At 38.8% G+C, this 20,902-nt stretch overlaps 1 protein-coding gene across 2 annotated transcripts in view; it reads right to left on the bottom strand.

Annotated features, from left to right (window-relative positions):
* Window positions 1-20,902, bottom strand: part of LOC149258983 (MMS19 nucleotide excision repair protein homolog) — a 419,217-nt gene that overhangs the window by 279,511 nt on the left and 118,804 nt on the right. For both annotated transcript variants that reach the window (XM_089417142.1, XM_089417149.1), the window contains one exon: window positions 18,650-18,747. In XM_089417142.1, coding sequence (XP_089273268.1) covers window positions 18,650-18,747 — 98 coding nt within the window. The remainder of the gene's footprint in view (window positions 1-18,649; window positions 18,748-20,902) is intronic.

The following is a 20,902-nucleotide window of genomic DNA, read 5'->3' as shown; positions in this document are numbered from 1 at the left end:
CCGAAAGAACATGTCCATACCACATTTCATAAGGAGTCTTGTTTCTAATAGCATTAGATGGACATCTATTCTTTATATATGCAGCACATAGAACAGCATCAGCCCAAAACATTATCTTTACATTTTTGAAGAATAGCATGGATCATACCATATTTAATATTGTCCTATTCATTCTTTCAGTTACACCATTCTGTTGGGGATTATAAGGCACAGTTGTTTGATGTTTGACCCCATGTTGGCGAAGATAGTTTTCAAATTCATTTGATGTATACTCTTTTCCATTATCAGTGCGAATAGACCCAATATGAGATTGTGCATCATTTTCAATCCATTTATGAAAGTTCTTGAATGTTTGAAAAGCATCAGATTTGTTCTTCAATAAATAAACCCAACACATTCTGGTGTAGTCATCAATAAATGTCATCATATATTTATTTCCATTTGCAGAAGGAACAGGCATTGGACCACATAAATCTGAATGAATGAGGTCAAGTTTTCTATGTGCTCTTGAATGTGAATCATGAAAACACTGTTTGCTATGCTTTCCTAGAATGAAAGCGTCACATTGCTTAAGCTTCCTAGGAATTGTAGGCAAACCAGCAACACCATTTTTCTTCAACAAGCGGAGGCTGTCATAGTTCAAATGTCCAAATCTAGCATGCCATAATAAACTTGATGGAAGTGTACCTTCTTCATAATGAGAATTGTATGATAAATGTTGTGCACAAGCAGAGGTACCTTGCAGCTTGAGAAGCCTTTCTTCTTCTATTCCCCTCATGACAAGTGAGTGGCCAGATGCTTTTCTTACCTCAAGCTTGCCATCAAACATATGAATGGAGTGAACTTGCTAGCGGATGTGGACCAAGGACAGCAAGTTTATCTTGAGTTGTGGGAGATATAGAACATGATGTAGAAGAAAGTCTGGAAGACCAGGCAGTTTAAGCCTGATTGTGCCAAGCCCTGATGGCTTGATTTTTGATTGGTCTGCAAAGTATACTGCTCCATCAACATTGTCAGTAAATTCTTCAAAAAAATCTTTTTATGAGTCATGTGGCAGGTTTCTCCTGAATCAAGCAACATAGTGAGCGGATTCAGGTGCTTTACCTTTGTCTGTATCATCAGTTTTACCTTTCTGTTGGTTTCTTTTCTACTCAATTTTGTCCCATGGTAGCTTGCATGTAGAGGCATCATGCGATCCATTTCTTTTGCAACGAATGCAGTGCAAATCTGTCTTTTCTCCTTGAGAATGTCTGCCCTCCCTGCCTCTGAAATATCTCCCTCTTCCTCTTCGACCACCTCTTCCTCTTGAAGAATCTTGAGTAGGATGTTTTTCTTTATGAGCAAGGCACATAGCGTTTTCAAAAGATTCAGGGGCTGTCTTCTTTCCAAAAGCTTTTTCTCTTTCAGCAAACTTTTTCACAAGAGCGTCAAAGGTGATATCTTTGAGATTTCCATTTGCTTGAAATGACTCAAGATAGTTAGAGTAAGTAGGATAAAGTGCCTTGAGAAAAGCGATAAGAGGAATATCCAATTCAACCTTAGTGGATTTGATATCATGCATTATAGACTTGACTTCAGATGCAAGAGCAAGAGGATCATTATTTTGCAGTTCAAGAATGAAGAGTTTAATCATGAGTTGAACAACTTCAAGTGCAGAATGTGAGTCATAGAGTTCTTTCAGCTTTTGTAAGGCTTCAAAGGCAGTTGAAAATGACGAAATATGGCGACTCACCTCTTCATTTAAAAATGCTGCAATTAATGCATAAGCTTTGTTGTTCTTGTTTTCCCAAATGACGAGCTCTTTGTCTGAGGTAGGTTGTACTGGTTCATTGTCTCCGTCTCCGACACACACTCCTTTCCACAACTCATTGAAAATGAGGGTGTGTTTTATCATCCGGGACCATTCAGGATAGTTCTCCTTGCCAGTGAGAACTATTCCTACCATGGATATGATTGAATGCATTCTGTAAAAAACTTACTTCTGTTGATAGAAAAATACTTCTGCCAATATACAGTAAAATTGTACTTCTAGTGGTAATTTTTTTTTTTAATTACAATTCAAAAAGGCATTCTCTCCATATAGGGCTTTGTACTGTCTTTGTCTTTAATGAAAATATAAAACATAGATCAGCTATGCATTCTCAAAAGATTTCAAATCTCTTCCTCATCATTTTTTTGCAACGTTCTTGAATTGTTTTACATGAAAAGGCAACAAAGCTATCTGAATTTGGTCTTCACCAATCTAATGTCAACGTATATACCATAAAACTCCAATACAATTCCATGTGTTAAACAACGTTAAGAGTACATTCAACAGCATTGAAAGTACATTCAACGTGTGGCTATTAACACATTTTATATGCCAAAAGGTCTTCAGCGTATATACCAAAAACTTTCAAAGTATATGCCAACGTTATGTGAAAAAACTTCAACGTGTATGCCAAAAAAACTTCAACATATATACCATCATTCACGCAGCAGACTCAGGCGCCTTTTCACTCAATCTTGCTTCCAGCCATTCAGCAAATGTAAACAAAAATACAATGGTACCTCCTTCCAAATAATCCCCCAAACCAAGAGTGCCTAGAACTGTTCCAAATCAGCGCCAGAACGAGTTCTCTGCTTCTCTGTTCTTCCAATCTGCGTGCACAACTAATAATAAGCTGTCATCGCTTGAAGAATGTGTTCAAGTGGTCCTCCGGCTGATATTGTGAGATAGTCTTTGCATTAATTTGGCACCAAGATTCCAGACGTGTGGCCACTGTAACATCGAAAGCCTTATGGTTCGAACCGCGGTTTCTACCATTCGACTGCAAATGTCAGGTCAAACGTAGGGGAACAGTCAAAGAAATGGAACAGTCGGCGGTATAAACCATGCTAAGGTAAGCAGCATAGCTCATATTAATCTGTAAGAGTGCTCTTGGTGACCAACATTGGCTTGAATACTTTGCACCATCTATGAAATGGACAAATTGGCATTCCTATCAAACGCAGCGTGGCCTGGACATGGACGCAAGAAATGATACAAATCTCGTCACTGAAAGAGGGTTTTTTTTAGCACTTCGCTTAACAGTTACGGGTGCCAGAAATACCTCTCTGATAAAGAAAACTAACATGGAACTTGCTACGCCAAAAGAAAGCTACCACAAAAGCATTGAGGAGACGACCTTGTCGCAGAAAGGGGACAAAGCCATGAGTCCATGATGAAGAATCAACAGTGGCACATTGGTAAGGCGGAGTAGTTGTAGAGCGCAGGTCGTGGGTTGAAACTCACAGTAAATACATGCGTATAACACACAGCAAAATGGAACTCACAGTAAATGAAACACACAACGAATCGACTCCTTCAAGAGGTAACGCACTTCAACAAAGATGTCAGCCTGCAGAACATGGGCAGAATATAAGCAGAATATGCAGGAGGGAGTTACAAAGCATAGGGAAACTAAAAATGGTGTTGGCTTTGATACCATGTCAGACCAGGCAGTAACTCCTCAACCAAAAATTGATTCGTGTTTATTCCTTCAGGTAGGTCTTCATTATATACATGAGGGAGAGACTGTTCACTTCATCTCCCGATGACTGTTCATATTACTTATTTATCTATTTACATTATATTCACCCAATCATGAGGATTAAGTGTCAACAGACGCTACAAAAGGAATTGTCCTAAACTAAAGAAGGACAACAACAACAAAAGAAAAAGGGAAGAAGCTCATGTGACTCAAGAAATGAAAGAAGAAGACAAGAAGCAAAAGAAGGAAGATCCTCTGAATCTCTACTATGACTAAGTCTACTTCTTTACTTAAAGTAGACTTGATTTGTGCTTGAAGGATATTCTTGTCAAGGGTCTAGGGTTTGGCATTGATCAATAAGAAACTTCAATAAGAAAAACTTACTATTTCCTCTCAAGAGAAGAGAGGTTTTGGCCCTGGCAGAGAGCCAACATCTTGTGTTCTTGTTCTTATGTTTTTGGTAGTAGTTTGATGAAGTACACACACATGCATTAATAAGAAGAAGGAGAAGATTAAGCTAACAGGAAAAAGTAAAAAGACTCCACAAATTGTTATCAAGTCAAGAAGAATCACACTACAACTAATTGCCCTTGATTCTTCAACATGGATTCAGAGCAAAGGAAGGACATCTACAAAAGTTGAAGCATCTAGCCAAGAAGTCTCAATCACTTCAAGGACAAGAAGGTCTACCATCTATCATTCATCAAGGAAGAGCCTTACATAAAGGCACCTACAAGAAGAGAAAATCAAAGAAGGACCTACATCAAGCTACAAGTCATCAAGCAAATCTCATCATCAAGCAAGCCCACTTGGAAGAAAGAAACTTGAAGAACATCAAGATCTAAGGAAGGCAAGCCATCAAGTCTTCAAAGAGAAAGAAAGTCCGCTACATCTCAAAATCTATCAAGTATATGTCCCCTTCTAAATATACATCAACATCATTTTGCAAGGAAAGCAACAAATTGGTAGGTACCAATAACTTTCTTGCATGGATGAAGAGGACTAATTTACTTCTCAAGGAGAATGAACTCCTAGAACACATCAAAAGGAATGTCACTATTCCTACTAAGGAACAAACTCAAGCCTTAGCCAAGTATAATAAGGATGAGACAAGAGCTCAAAGAAGTCTAATAAAATCCATCAAAGACTCTCTCATTCCTTATGTCTCCAAACTTGAAACATCAAAAGAAAGCTGTGACAAACTAGTAGAGCTATTCTCGGTAACAACAGTTGAAGAAGTGATATCTCTACGAAATGAATTGTACAAAATGAATATATCAAAGGAAGGAATAGCTCCCTACTTCATGAAGATCTTTGAGATGAGGGATCAACGTCAAGAGCTAGGGGAAGTCATGTCTGACAAAGAAATGACAACTATAGTACTCAATGCTCTACCTGAGGATTGGGGCAACTTCACATCAAGCATATATGCAAAGAAGGAAGCCACCCCACTATGTGAAACGTGGTCACTATGCAAAATAGAGGAAACAAGACTCAAAGCAAAAGAGAATGTGGGATGGCCAAGAGAGAGGGAAAATTTGGCAAATTTGGTCCACAAAGAACAAACAACAAAGATATGTCCAAAATCCTATGCTTTGAGTGCCAAGAATATGGACACTACAAAAGAAAAAGGGAAGAAACTCATGTGACTCAAGAAATGAAAGAAGAAGACAAGAAGCAAAAGAAGAAAAATCCTCCGGATCTCTACTATGACTAAGTCTACTTCTTTACTTAAAGTCTTCTTTCAAAGTTTTGAGTAGTATAGAAGCATGTAGGAATAGAATAAAATTGCATGGCTAGAAACATCTTCTAGAATCTAGAAGCATGATGTACATAGAGTTTAAAATACTCATGTAGAAGGAGCATTTATAAATAGAAAAAAATGCATGTTTAGAAATGTCTTCTAGAATATAGGAGCATGGTAGATATAGCTCAAGATATTCATGGAAAAGGAGCATACCTAGAATAGGACCTCATCCACAATGAAAGAAAATTGATCATGATTAAGAATCTTAGAAGACCTCCATCATCAAAAGGAAAGAAACATTTGCAGGGTAAGGGTCTTTAAGATCCTATGATGGAATCTTCAAAAGAAGATTCATAAACAAAAGCAAATGTCTAAAAGAAGATTCATTAACAAAAGCAGATGTCTCATTGGGAATCCCATTCATGAGATTCAAGAAAAGGATTATATGAAGGCAAGCTAAGATGAAGCAAGAAGGGCCACACCAAGGACAACCAAATGAAGCTAAGATGATCAAAGGAGAAACAAGATGAAGTATGTATGCATCAAAGTTTAGTCATGTTATTATATGTATATTATTGAGTCATGGGAATAGTTCTACGACATGATCAAGTATGAAAGAATCTCTTTCACTAATGACATGCTCGAAGGCATGTACTACAATGCAATGAAAGTCAACAAAAGGAAATACTCACATAAGGAGTATAAGATTACTGACTAAGAAGCAAGTGAAGAGAAAATGTTGACTAGTCCTAGAAGCAAGCAATGAAGAAGTGCTCCCACAAGGAGCATAAGGTGGTTGACCAATCTATCCAAGAAGAAGCAAGTGAAGAAAGAGATCAAGCATGTGAAGAACACCATGATCACCAAGAATCACTATCTGACAAGATATTTTGAAGACATCTCCCAAAAGAAGGCATGACAACTCTGACAAAGGAAGAAAAAGATCAAAGGACCCTTGACACCTATGAAGGCCTTGGAGATATGAAAGGTGCAGATAACTGATTCTACTCTACGAAGATGTCATGATGAAGAAGTCATCCAACAAAAGCACCATTTAATGTTGAAGCAATATCAGGATGAAGTCATGAAGGGCTACTAGATAAAAGCATGGGAACAAGAAAGTACAAAGAAGCATCCATGTGAAGAGTAGTTTGAAGCATAGACAGGATGACAAGGAATAACCAAATGACAAGAGAACCTGATATATGACAAGAAGGCCACTTTCCACGAAGGAAGCAATGACATGACAAACCAGAAAAGAAAGTGATAGATGGATGGTGCCCTACCAAGAAGAAGTTCGAACAAAGACTTCATGACATCAGAGGAATGAAAGAGATCAATTAGTTGGACGACCCACAAAGAAGAAGTTGTTGATGAATGGACAATTCCCTAACAAAGAGGGAATTATAACAGGTTCCCAATAAAAAGGAACTTGGACAAGTACCTTGTCAAAGGATACTTGGGGCATGTCTTCCTCAATTGAGAGGGAGAGATAGACACAACATTCTTGTCTTCACTTAGGAAGAAAGAATGGGAGGATTAGGTAATCATCTGGCATTCGATACTCTTTGAGGATGTGTAGTCCATCCAAGACAAGAGTAGGCAAGAGGACGAATATTCTTTGAGGGTTGGGAACCCAAGACAAGAATAGTCCTAGAAGGTCATACTCAGTGAACACCCAGGTGGGTATGTACCTTGAGAGACAATGACTAAGGTGTTTATAAGTCATTGGTCTCGCCAACATTGTGCTCTGATCTATTGAGAGATAGAGTTATCAGTCAAGACCTTGCTGTGAAAACAATGTTGGTTACTATGATGCAATAATAGATGAATTGCCAATCTGGTTTCTCTTATGTGAATTTTTCACGATTAAAACATTGCCAAACACCTTGTAATGTTTTATGAATACCTCCCTAGTTAAAAGGGAGTGTTGAAGGAAATGTAACTAGGTTCGGTCTTCATAAATGCACTTTTGATATTGTATTTATTCAAGAAAAGAAATATTATTTTTATAATATATGTCAATGAGTTTCTTGCTCATTGAAATAGGTCTAGCACGTGTTAAAGTGTTATAGGTGAGTCAAAGAGTCAAAAGAATACCTCCAAGCAGAGTCAACAAGTCTCCTCCATGCAATGACATCTACAAAGAAGCAATCTGAATTAAATAAGTCAAGTCAACATGCAATCTTCAAGTCGGCCTAAAGGAGGGACAATCATCTATATATAGAGGTTGTCCACTCCTCCAAAGATAACGTAATTCCTCTCTGAAATCAGCAAAGGCAGAAAGCAAGAAAAAGGGTAAATTAAAGGACAAAAGAAGAGTCTCCAAAGGCAGCGAAGAAAGGAGGAAGAAAACTGAAGTGTTAAACGGTTGTTACAGTCGCACGTGCGAAGAAAGGAAACCCTGCCTCTGGTTAGTACAGCACCACTATAACAGTTTTATAATCTCGTTGGTTGGGCTAGATCATTAGGCCTATAAGGCCTCTCACTCAAACGTGGAAGAAGGCTATACAAGAGAAGGGAGAAGGAGAAATCTAACATAGTTCTTGTGAGGATATTCTCTCACACGTGCGGAGTACTAGGGTTGCGTTACTACTGCTCTAAGTCTGCAATATTTGTGAAAGTGAAGAAGGCTCAGTTGGGAGGCAACAAGGTCATCTCCTTAAGTTAGAAAAGCTCCATCACAAGCGAAGTAAGAAAAGGTCGAAGGTCATTCTAGAGTATACAATCTAAGGTCTCTACAGTTGCCGGAAGAAGTGTCGAAGGAAGAAATACAAAGTGCTGGAAGGAGGAGGACGAAGTGTTGCAAGAAGAAGTAATCTTGAAAAGGCTTCACTTGTGCTTGGAGGATATTCTTGCGAAGGGTCTAGGGTTTGGCATTGATCAATAAGAAGCTTCAATAAGAGAAACTTACTAAAGGGTTTTCCTCTCAAGAGAAGAGAGCTTTTGGCCCTGGTAGAGGGCCAACATCTTGTGTTCTTGTTCTTATGTTTTTGGTAGCAGTTTGATGAAGTACACACACATGCATTAATAAGAATAAGAAGTTTAAGCTAACAAGAAAAAGTAAAAAGACTCCACAAATTGTTATCAAGTCAAGAAGAATCACACTACACCTAATTGCCCTTGATTCTTCAACAGTTTCTGCTGCATTTCCATTTTCCGAGGGTTGCGTTTCGGGTCATCCCTGTTTCGGAAACTTCTAGACGTTTCGACATTTCGTGCAACTTAGGCTTCAATACTTAAAGTAATTGCTAAGCTTAAGGGTCAATTAGGTGATTTCCACACACCTATACACTTAGGCTTTTATAGAAGTACCTACCCAAGCTACAAACATAAACACTCCCTATTAGCGAGTAAGGCACTTCCTGAAGAGTCGCCTGCAACTGAAAGTCTCTCCAATCCTAACACAATGTCCATGCATCATCCTTCAATGTGGCTTTCCTCCAACCCTTATGGTATGTTGCCTCTTCAATTATGTTAGTCATTAGTGCCATGTAGTTCGAAAACTTCTTAGAAGGTCGACTCTCCCTTGATGTGCTCCTAGGAGACTCCACATGCTCGGCATCCCTCAATGTCTGCTCAAACCACCGGAGACTCTTGACAAAACTAGAAGGAGCTAATGACTTCTCCCCACCTAAAGGTTGACTCCTTGAACTAGAAGTCCCTATATGTTCTTGTACCTTCGAAGCCTCATTCCCCTTGCCCTCTCTCATTGTCGGTGGCAGCTCATGAGACTTCCTAGATGTCAAGTTCTCCTCAAAATTTAACATCCTTGCTCACAATTATATCCCTTTGAGCTCGTATGAAGATCTTGCAAGCTTTTGAGGTCTCAATGTAAAAGATAATATGCTCTTCTGTCTTGAAGAGTCCAGCTTCATCCATTTCTCCGCAGGAGCATGGATGTATACTAGACAACCAAAGATCCTCAATTTTCCTATCTCTCGCTTCACCTTAATGAATGCCTACTCTAGAGCCTTCTCCCCCAATATCTTGTGAGGATGCTTCTCCTGCACATATATTTCAGTGTTACATGCCTCTGCCTAAAGAAATATAGGCAACTTCTAGTCATGTAGCATAGCCTTCGCAAAACCAATGATGGATTGATTCTTTCTCACCAAAACCCCATTTTGCTAATGATTGTATGATACTGTCATTCCCTCATGATCCACGCCCCCTTGCAAAAATCCTTGAATTCATTAGAGTTGTGCTCTCCTAGAGTATCTAACCTCGAGACCTTGATCTTCTTTCCTGTCTAGTTCTCCACCTGAGCCTTTCTTAAAATTGGCAACTAGGGCCAAACTCCACGTGGGTAATCTTATTTATGACAACTGATATTTTTCTTAGATTCCTCTCTCCGAGAGGTGTAGGATTGATCTAAAGATTATCCGATTCCGAAATGTACAAATAAAGATATGAATTTATTTATATTAAGGATAAATTATCAAGGTCGGCCAGCAAGCAAAACAGGGATTCAAACCCCCAACTCATCCTCAACGTTGCATATAAAAGGAGGAGACCTCAAGTCATTTTCACCATCATCTCATCTCAAATCTCACTCTCTTATCTTGTGATTGGGTACGCATATCTGGGCAGCTATCTCTCACACGTGCGAAGGAAGAAGGACGAATTTCCGTTTGACTGCATTGACCAGCGTTGACCGAACTGCAGGCTTGTTATTTGACTACATTAACCTCAATTGTTGACTTGTTTTGACTATGGTTTGTGTGAGGCATCTCTATCCTAGCAGGCCACATATCTGGGCACTAAAATCGAGGCAATCTGACCTCTCCCTTGACTAGCATTGACTGCCCTAGGGTTGGCCACAGGTTGACTTTCGTTGACCAGTTTTTGACTGGACTTTTCGAACTATTTTGGGCTAATTAGGCTTGCTGTTGGAGGCTGAAGTTCACTAGGTTTGACCAAGCTAATTAGAGGAAGAATTCTGCCCTCTTTGACCAGTGTTGACTTTTCTAGTTAGGGCTTTTTGCTGCTGTCATAAATTATCAGATTTGTAAATTGTACTATCTCTCTCTCTGCTGAACTATTGAAGAATATAGGAAGACTTGATCAAGGGTTTCCCCACATTGGGGTTTGCCCCTAGCTGGTGCCACATCTTGTGTCCTCTTGTCTTGGCTTGTCTTCTATTGTTTATGTTTATGTTCTATCTGCATTTTACTATCATGCTGATGTGATTGCTAAACTGGATATTGATATTGGGCTAATAAAGAAATTGAAGTAAAATTGCTCTTAAGCATAGAAAATAACATTGTTACCTAAAATTAACAGCCTTGAACTCTCAGAACCAAATGAAAACCTCATCCTTGGTCTTCATGAAGAAGAACCAAGTTTTCCTAGAATAGTCAACAATGAACGTGACATACTATTGTTCTCCATGTATTGATGCCACTGACATTGTCCCACATAAATCTGAATAAACAAGATCCAAAATCCCCTTGGACCTACTTTTGTCACTTGGAGAAGCAACCTTGGCATTCTTACCAACTACACAGGCTCTGCACACACCATGTTGCTCAATGTTGAACTCTGGGAGACCGATAACAATCTCCCTTAGAATCGGCAATGCGTTGTAGTGTAAGTGTCCCAACCTCATGTGCCTCAGACAAGTTTTTATGTCAACCTATAAAAGTTGCTCCCTCTAACCCCAATGGCATTGTGGTGCTAGGCAGCTAGGCTAGACTCCACTGTGAATGAGCACCTGCCCATTCCTGAACATGACTTCATATCCTCTGTACTCAATCATTGACATTGGAAGCATGTTCTTCTTCAATGTTGGTACAAACAGAATGTCCTTGGCTTCGAACATCCCTCCTGACTCTAGCCGGAACTTAATGGTTCCAACCCCCTTTACTACATACTTGGCATCATTATCAAGTTCCACAGATAAATCTAAGTCACTCTCCATCAAACTACTAAACAACTCTCGTGCCTCTATCATATGGTGTGATCCACACTATCAAAGTACCAAGCACTCCTTGTGAAAGTGTTGGTAGATAGATAAGAGACAAATGAGAAGTCCTTCTCGAACTGCACTTCAAACTCATCAAGTTGAACCTCTATTGAAGTTGTTGATTGTTGCGACTTCCCTTTTCCCTTCTTCTCTGAACACTATGATGCACAGTGCCTACTCTTATGGCAAATGAAGCACTTGAGCTTGCTCAAGTCATTTTTCTTCCCTAACTAAGAGGTTGCTCCTCACTATTACCCTTGGAACCCTTAACTTTTCTCGTCTTGGCAATATCAACCAAAGCCAAGTTCTCCTCTCCATCATCCTGCCTTATGGCTTTAGACTCCTCATGAGTCTCTTCCTAGATGCAGTCATCCCAAAACCTCTCACAATTGAGAAGCTTTTCCCGAGTGCACATTCCTTTGGAAAATGGATCCCATGACTTGGGAGAACCATTCAGTGCCACATTTATGAGCTCTGCATCCTCCACTTTCTCCCCAATGGCTACAAGTTGATCCCATGTCTCGGTGATTCTCATGAAGTAACTAGTAACATTATTAGATCTTGACATTTGGATGGATCTGAGCTTCTTTCTCAAGATCATCTTCTTGTTCATATTTTCACCATGGAACAAGTCCACTAGAGCCTTGAACATCTCCCTGGCTATGTTCTTCTCTACAACGTGACAGATCGAATGATCTTTCATAGCATCCATTGACCCACTAAGCTCTAATGTTTTTTTCATGAGTTGCTGACAATGTTGGATATATTGGTGATTGGATCTCCTTATCCCCAATCTCCCAAAGGTCACTATTTCAGCAGCAAGGTAACCCTTTCCTTCCAAGGAAGGAAATTTTAAAATCCTAACGAATCTATAAACCAACATTTAATTGTCCATCCAACCAGTCCTCAAACCTGAGACTAGTTGATGCCATTTCTAGATCTGAAAAATATGCTCTATGCTCAATCCTTCTAGCAGCCCCAAGAATTAAATATTAGTTTATAAATCTGCTAGGGTCTCTTGGTGGACCTATTTTTGATCCTTTGAAACACCTGTGAAAATTGGCTTTCTACGAAACCCTTGACTGGTAAGGTCTCCCTCTCTCCCTATGAAGGATGACCTCTACAAATCCTAATGGAAAAAGGCTAACATTGTCCTTCATACCACGCTGCTACAACTACAATGCACTTCACTTTGCTACACGTCCTTGTTGTAGAAGTTCCTGACCTCGTACAATATGTACGGCCTCAAACTAGTGTTTTGTGTGTCCCTTAATCTCCTCCAACTACTGTACAACCAGCAACTCAATTGCTAAACAACAATGGTTACTTTATCTTGTCCTCGAAGCCTGTCTACAGATGAGCTCTTTCACAACTGCACAAGTTGCTTGCATTATTCCTTTCTCTTCCACCTGCGGCACCCAACATCTCTGATGGCCTGCACATTGTTGTCGCGCACAACTCTTGGACTGAAGGTTGCATTCTATAATCTTACAGCTACAACCATGCGCTCGACTAGCAGCTCGTCCCTGCAAAACAACTCGCTTGATGCTTGCTGACACACTCTGACTTGCCAATAATTCTATCACCTTATCTCCCACATGGGCCAAATCCTCTGCTTGTCAGCTACCTTTTTGTTATATTTTGTTGACCACTAGAAGTCTTGAACGTTCATTCTTTATGGTTCGTGGTTGGCATGGATGCAGGCCATTAAATTTTGTTTAATTTTTTTACCTTTTCTCTTTTGGTCGACCTGATATTTTGTAGTTGAGCTACACCCCCTCCTATCCCTTGTATGGCACCTATGTACGAATGTGTTTTGTGTCTTGCATACGAAAAAAATGTAATCTCCTATGGCTACCTAAGGTACCTCTATGTGCTTGCTTGCGCCTGTACAAATTCTACATTGTGCAATTCTCAGAGACTAGTTCCTCACAAAGAACTAAGCTCTGATACCATGCTAATTTCCTAACCCCGACAACCTAGCCAATTACTACCTAGTAGATTCCTTGCAGTAATATTTAATTATTATGCAAATTTACTAAATAAATAGCACAACTGGGATATTAACAAATTATAACAATCGAAGAAAAATTGAACACCAATCTCACACACATGCACACAATGATTTATGCCCTTCAAATCAACTCTTCATTCAAATAACTTTAGAAATTACAAGGACTTCCTTCCATGGATAATGGCCCTCTGAGAAAAAATACATAAAACAATAAACTTGTAAATAATCCAACTAATCAAACCCCTCTATATATCTATCCTTCGATCTTGTTAGCTGATCTAAGTCCTTCCTTGCTACCCCTTGCACTTTTCCTCTAGTCTTACACACTATTGTGGAAGTCATTCTCCACCCAATCACTAACATCTCACTCTCACTGTGTCTTGTGCTCAACATGTAATGTGTCTTCTCCCTTAGCCTAGCCTTCCTTTTATAAGTTTGAGTTTGACCAAATCCACAACCCTAATCTCCAAATTGATTGATGGTTGAGATTCATCTAATTCACAAACACAAATAGCCTTTGTATTTCATTACATTGACTCACTTTATCTTATAAATTTCAATTACTTCAATGCTTAAACTACTTGCTAAGGTTAACGGCTAATTAGGTGACTTCAACATGCCTAGACACTTAACCCTGTTAGGAAGTACCTACCCGAGCTATAAACATCAACAATAATGTTCCCTATCTGTGAGTCATAGACCAATGTTAACCATCAAATGCTAGTGGTATATGTTGAGGGCTTGTATGGCTCTTTTTGATACAAAGGATACCTTAGGTCCCAAGAACATCATAGAGCATCCCTAGAGAAGGCCAAAAGAGTACACATTGATGTTGAGGTATTACAATGGAGGCAAGTACACCTCCAATGACTTCAAGTACTTTTGTGCAAGTGCAGGGATAAAGAGAGAGATGACAGTTCCTTACAACCCTCAACCAAATGGGGTTGCAGAAAGGAAAAATAGAGCCATCGCCAAGGCTACAAAGACCATGTTACATGATCAGGATCTACCCATGTTCTTGTGGGAAGAGGCTTGCAAAACAAGAGTCCACACAAATTGTTGGGGAGGATGACTCCTAAGGAGGCTTTTACTAGCAAAAAGCATGAGGTTCAGCACTTTCACATTTTTGGGTGCCTAACACATTCCCATGTCCCTTCTGAGAAGAGGAAAAAAGTTGATCCTATAGTAGAGGAAGGAATCTTTGTTGGGTACAATCTTGAAAGGCTTACCGAATTTACATTCTAGCATTGAGGAGGATAGTGGTTAGACAAGAGTGAGATGACGAACATTAAGGAGGAGGATAGGTACAAATGTTTAAACTTCAGAGTGAGATGACGAGCAAGAGGCTCTCTTACAGGATCCTCCTCCTACTTTCAAGAGGACGAGACCCAAATGGGCAGAGCATACCATTAGAGATGCTCAAGAGTATGTGAAGGCCCCTAAGAGGACCATCAGGGAAAGCAGGCCAACACAAAGTAGGCTAACACAAAGATTTCACAGTTACATGGCACTCATAAGTGACCTCATTGATTCTAAGTCTTCTAGAGTCGAGGAGGTTGTAGACCAGCAAGTTGTTAGAAACCAGAACAATATTGAGAGGGGGGGTGAATCAGTATGTAGAAATTTTACACTTTCTTTCACTTGTGAGGGGATATTAGGACACCATGAAATACTTCAGCAATTAACTCATATGAGCATGACAAATTATAAGTAACATAAAGAAACACACAAATTCTTCAAAATTTTCTTCAATCTCTTCACAAAGGCAAGCTATTACTTGCTATTACAAAGTTTTTTAGCTAAAATCAATAGGAAGCTACTACTCCCTGATTTATCAGCTACCACTGAAAGGAGCTACAACCCCTAAATATTTACCAGCAACTACTGGAAGGAGCTACAACCCCTGATCTGCAAGCTACAATTTGCTTGACCTCAATGATTCATCTTTCATAAAATTTTCATACTCAAACCATGAAGGCAATTTCCTTACATAAACAATTAAATTTGTCTCTTCAAACACTCACCAAAACATCTTCAACAATCTCTGATTACTGAGAAATCCACCATTCACACCAGCAGTAATTCAATTCGTACCCTTCAAAAAAATACACAATTTTCCTCAATCGATTTTGCTTATAAAGAAATTGATTGGTAAAATTAGTTTCTTTACCTTTTAGTTAACTTCGGTTATTCCTTCATGCATAAATTTTATTTTTGTCTCTCTTATGTTTCAACTAACTCTTTTGTATGTCATCTGCAGGTCTTCAAACACTTCTCTGTTGTTTAAAACTCAATCTCTATGTTAAACTGATTAAATCTGCTCAAACAATCAATTTTGGAGTTTTATTAGAGTTTAACTTGGACTTTCCAATTTTTGCTAGTTTCCAAATTTAGCAAAATCATTGAATATGCCTCTGTAATTGTCCATGCCGCGGAATTTCACCTTAAGCCCCTAACACTTACGCATTGGCCCTTTTTTCCCATAAAACCAAGGGTTGTGACCAAATCCATAACCTCTGAGGGCTTACCCAACTTGTGCCTAGTCGTGTTGACATCGTGCTCATGTCAATAGTGTCGTGTGGCCTTCTAGAAGTGGTCCACGTGTCACTCAATAATGGCCCACTTAGCCACCCAATAAGCCCAAAACGCATGACATGTGCCCATCATTCCAAATGCCACCTCGGTGGCGCTGACATCATATGCAATGTTGATTGCCCATGTGTGCACTGGACCCCATCATCTACTATTTTCCATGTCGTGTATCATGTCATGTGTCTTTGTGTTGTCCGCCAGTGAGTGGCGCCATATGTTCACTTGTCTGCCACCTGCGTTGTCGGTTTCCTCTAGTGGTTTTTGGACCCCCCCCATGCATGGTTTGTGGTAGAGAGGGGGGCAGGGGGAGGGTTGTGCAATTATTCTCTATCGTTGATCTAAAGATCGGCAGAATATCACTTACCCCCTGTTGCACACCCCCCCCTGCGTGCTAAATCTTGAAAACATTGATCTATCTAGTAAGTGATCCTGACTTGACAAAAAATGATATCAATGTTATGTCAACTAACATTTGGCCACAATTGCAGCAACATACATTGACTACACCCCTATGTTACCAGATCCACCAACCCCAGTGGCTGGATCTACGAATCCCCATATCAGAGACGGATTCGGCTTGGATCCGCCCAGATCTGCCCAGCATTTGTCCGTGTCTAAAACTGTTCGGACGTCAGCTCAAAATTCCAAGTCAGCGTACGAATTATCACATGATAATGGAAAAAACAGTGGAGTGAATAATTAACAAGGGAGTTGGATGCGATAGTTCATTAATTTTTTCTTTGGTTGACCATATTATAAACTTTAACGCAAGATTGTAAGCTACGACCATTTGGATATTCTAATTGAGTTTTATTTTTATCTAAAGTGTAAAAAAGTGAGTTTCATAAAGTGAGTTCTATAAAGTAACTTTAATGGTCATTTAATTCAAATATAAAGTAACTTTAATGATCACTTTATTTAAATATAATAATAGTTAATGGTCATTTAATTTAAATATAAAGTAACTTCAATGGTCACTTAATTTAAATATAAAGTAACTTCAATGGTCATTTAATTTAAATATAATAATAGTAATTAATGTTTGAATATTATGATACATTAATTTTAATATTATTAAATTAATAATTGTTTTAAAAGTATTATATAGAAGTTTTATATTTAAAAATTTAAATAAAAGTTGCAAATTTTTTATTTTATATAAATTTAATTAATATTTATCAATAATATATTAATTCTGATATTATTCATCTAAGAAATATTTCTATAAGTGTTATATATAAAAACTACATATTTAAAAATTAATATATGTTTTTATTTCATTTTTATATAAATTTAATTGTTTAAAATTATAAAATATTTTACATTGATATAAATTTAATTTTTAAAAATTATAAAATATTATATATTGATATAAATTTTATTTCTAAACACTGCAAAATATTTTATATTGTTTGTACTTGTCGTATCCGGATCTGGATCTGAATCCTGGTAACTTAGCTATACTCTCTACACAAGTTAAGAAGTAAATCAGTATATAAGTAAGGCTGTCGAAAGTTAGTGAATATATCTTGTCCTGACGATGAACCACACTGGCTGGTTCAAAACGCATCGGCAAATGAACCTTAATGTGATTCTCACCAAAAAAGATTTCTCAGAAACTAGTGAATATATTTACAAGTATATTTTTATGACTACTTTTGCTGCATTTGAAGCTATGCAGCTACCAGACACAGATAGTCCGCATAAACTACTTTTGTCAAGACCATTGATTCAGTCCAAGCATAGAAAAATATGTTTGAAAAAGAATAGGATGAAGTTTAGTAAGGAAGAAAAAACCCGTTGTTCCCTTGCACCAATGATATAAAATCTATGAAATAGAAAGCAGTTCACAGTCCAGACAACATCTGCTACTGAGATACTTATAGACACTAAAGTTGAAAAATTGCATTAGCTACAGGAATCTAAAATTATGTCAGAACAGGAAATGGAACCGGATATGAAAGTTATGATATGTATCAAAGGTATTGCTTTCATAGATTTCAACCCATTGATTGAAGCATGGCAAAATGTATTGTGTGAGTCACATCCCAGCAGTACAAGTGTTTCACATAAGTGTCATACTTGTTGCTCTACTTTTTTAAATACTTTTCTGTAAATGTAAGACACATTTTTCAAGTCAATTGGATGTAGCTTGGGTGCTTGGGAGAAAAGTTGTTATCCTCCTCATCGAGGTTCAATTTCCACATGTGACATGTTGAGCACATATGAGTATATCCTTGTATTGGCCTCGAGCCTTGTTGTTGCAGAGTCCCTTGATGACTGAAACATGTAGATTCCTCATATGGAATATAAGGATATTTATTCATCGGAAAAAAAGACAAATTTTTCAAACCAAAAAGAGATTGTGAGTGCAAGTGATTCGTTAGTTTCTTGATTAGATAATTGGGACTCAGGTATAGGATGGCAATCAATCATTTGGAGAGTCTCATTACTAAAAATGCTTTCCTTACCTCATGCTCCTGCTTTGGCAAGTGGCAATCATATGTCATAGCCATAAAGAGACAGGCATGTCACTTGCCTAAGGAAAGGGGCAACTGATCTTGTCTTATGCCTTATTCTTTAGAGAAACTTTGCAGCTCTCATTATCATCTCCTTCGAAAACTGTTTCACTAAGATCACTCATTTCATCCACATTTCTGGGTATCATGAGGGAAGCTAAGTTCTTATTCCCAACGTTCATTTGTGTTAGTAATAGTGACAAGGTTGACAATCTTCACACTTTAACAGAAACTTTCCATGCATGAAGTTATATACACAATACATATAAAGAAAAAAGAATGGCATATGCAACTTACAAGTCTTGATGTAAAAAAGAGTGTCAAGCTATGAATAGCACTGTCTTCCAAAGGTTTTGTTCTGAGACGAGAAAGAATCTCTGCTAATAGGAGGATTCCTGCAAACATTAAAAAAGATAACAAAACAATAAGTACATGGACAATCTTGCATGTAAACTACAAATGAGACTTTTCAACAATGTCAACTCCAAATAAAAGGAAATCTGAATGGCCTACCAATAACATGGTAATCAGAAAAACACAAACTCTAAGAAGATTATAATCCCTTGATAATATGCTTACCCATTTTGATGCTTAGGATAGAATGCAAGGTCTACCCTCCAGCAATGCTATAAAGTTCAGTGTAACCCATTAGATATTTTGTGCTCACAGAAGAAGTAAAATTCCTAGCAAACAAAATTGCTATCAAAGCAAATGTAGCACAATTTTTCGTACAGTGGTCTATAGCCTAACAGGTAGCAGACAATTTTATCTTCACACGATAAGAACATTGAAAACCTGATCAAAATTTTACCAAAACATCTTGAACAAGTTCTTTTGACAATTTTCTATCCATATGGGTTTTGGGAAGCTAATACTTTCATTGAAAGGCATAATTAACTGAGATGTTTGTCAGATTTGATCTAACAGCGATATGGCTGTTTTTGTGAGTCAACACCTATATGAATCAAAAGTCAACTCGGGTCACAATTCACATATTCACTACCATCTATTATGTGGATATTTGAATTGTTTTTCCAATATGACTTGCATTATGATAAATTTATGAGGATAAGGATGATTGTAACTGCTGCCTCAAAATCTAGCAGGCCTTGTGAGAGGCCTCACAAAGCAAAGGCCAGATTGCAACAATGAGGGAGATTGCCACTGTCACCTCAGCAACCTTCGTCCTACTCTTTACCAGAATTCCACCACAAGGGAGGCTTCCCAATGATCACCTTAATGTTATTCTTGATTATATAGCTCAAGGTCATGTAGATATAGGCTAGGTGAACACTCAGCTGATCTGCCCATCTCGCTCTCCTTCTCCCTGTGAGTCACAGCCTGAGTGGGCTCTACTCTCTCCTTAATCTGTGTGTCCCCCTCGTCCTTCTGTTGCTTGGCCTGCCCATCAACATGTTCAGGTATAGTCTGAGGTGCTGAGTGAGCCTCATGCTTGGGAACCTGCTGCTCCTCCTCCTGTACAATAGTCTACTCACGCTCTAAGGACTTCCTCAAGGCCCTATCCTCCTCAAACTTCACATCTCTCCTGATGATTGTTTTCCTTAGTGCTGGTATATACACCCTGTACGCCTTGGATGTCTTGATGTAGCCGACGAAGATGCCCTTCTCTACAGTGGGCTCCAACTTCTTCCTTTTCTCCTCCAGTACATGGCAGTACACAAAACTACTAAATATCCGGAAAAGTGACACATTTGGTTTCTCCCCGATAAAAGCCTCCTCTGGTGTAACTCACCCCAACACTCTATGTGGGCTCCAATTCTACAAAAAAACTAGTGTATTACATGGCTCAACCCAAAGAAACTTGGGTAGCCCTTGGACATGCAACATGGCTTTGGCAACTCCAACTATGTCCCTATTCTTGCGCTCTGCCACCTCGTTCTACTGAGGGTTATATGGTGTGATTAGCTCCCTCCTAATGCCCTCCTTGGCACACAGCTCCTTGAACACGTTTAAGGTGTATTCCCCACCGTTATCAGACCTTGGCGCCTTGATTTTCTTGCCAGTCTGGTTCTCAACCAAGGCCTTGTACTCCAAAAACTTCAAGAAGACTTCACCCTTCTTTTTCATGAAAAATATTCACATCTTCCTCATATGATCATCTATGAAGGTGACATAATACTTGTACCCATTAACAGATGTTGTAGAGAGGGGACCACAAACATTTGAATGAGCAAGGCCTAAGATGCCCTTGGCCCGATTGTATCTGCTAGGATAAGAGATTTTAGCATACTTGTCGAGTGTGCAACCCTCGCACACCTCGAGTGTCGCTATCTCCTTGAGAATCTTTAGCGCTCCATGGTGCAAATGCCCCACATTCCTATGCCATAACTCCCCAAGCTCCCTTCTTAAGTCACGACTCCCTCTGCAGGTTAAAGTTGGGGCTATCTCAAACTGCAATCTGTGCAGGCTCTCATGCCTAACCCCAATCTACTTAGCCACCTTGGAGTATGAAGCTTTTATAAAAACCCTACCATATCTGAAGATCACTTCATACCTCTTATCCACCAATGCTGAGACTAAAATGAGATT

This window comes from Pinus tabuliformis, chromosome 6 (assembly GCF_031772625.1).
Source record: "Pinus tabuliformis cultivar Carrire ecotype Pingquan chromosome 6, CPIR1, whole genome shotgun sequence".
NCBI classification, from domain to species: Eukaryota; Viridiplantae; Streptophyta; class Pinopsida; order Pinales; family Pinaceae; genus Pinus; species Pinus tabuliformis.
This window is presented reverse-complemented; position numbering and strand designations above follow the sequence as displayed.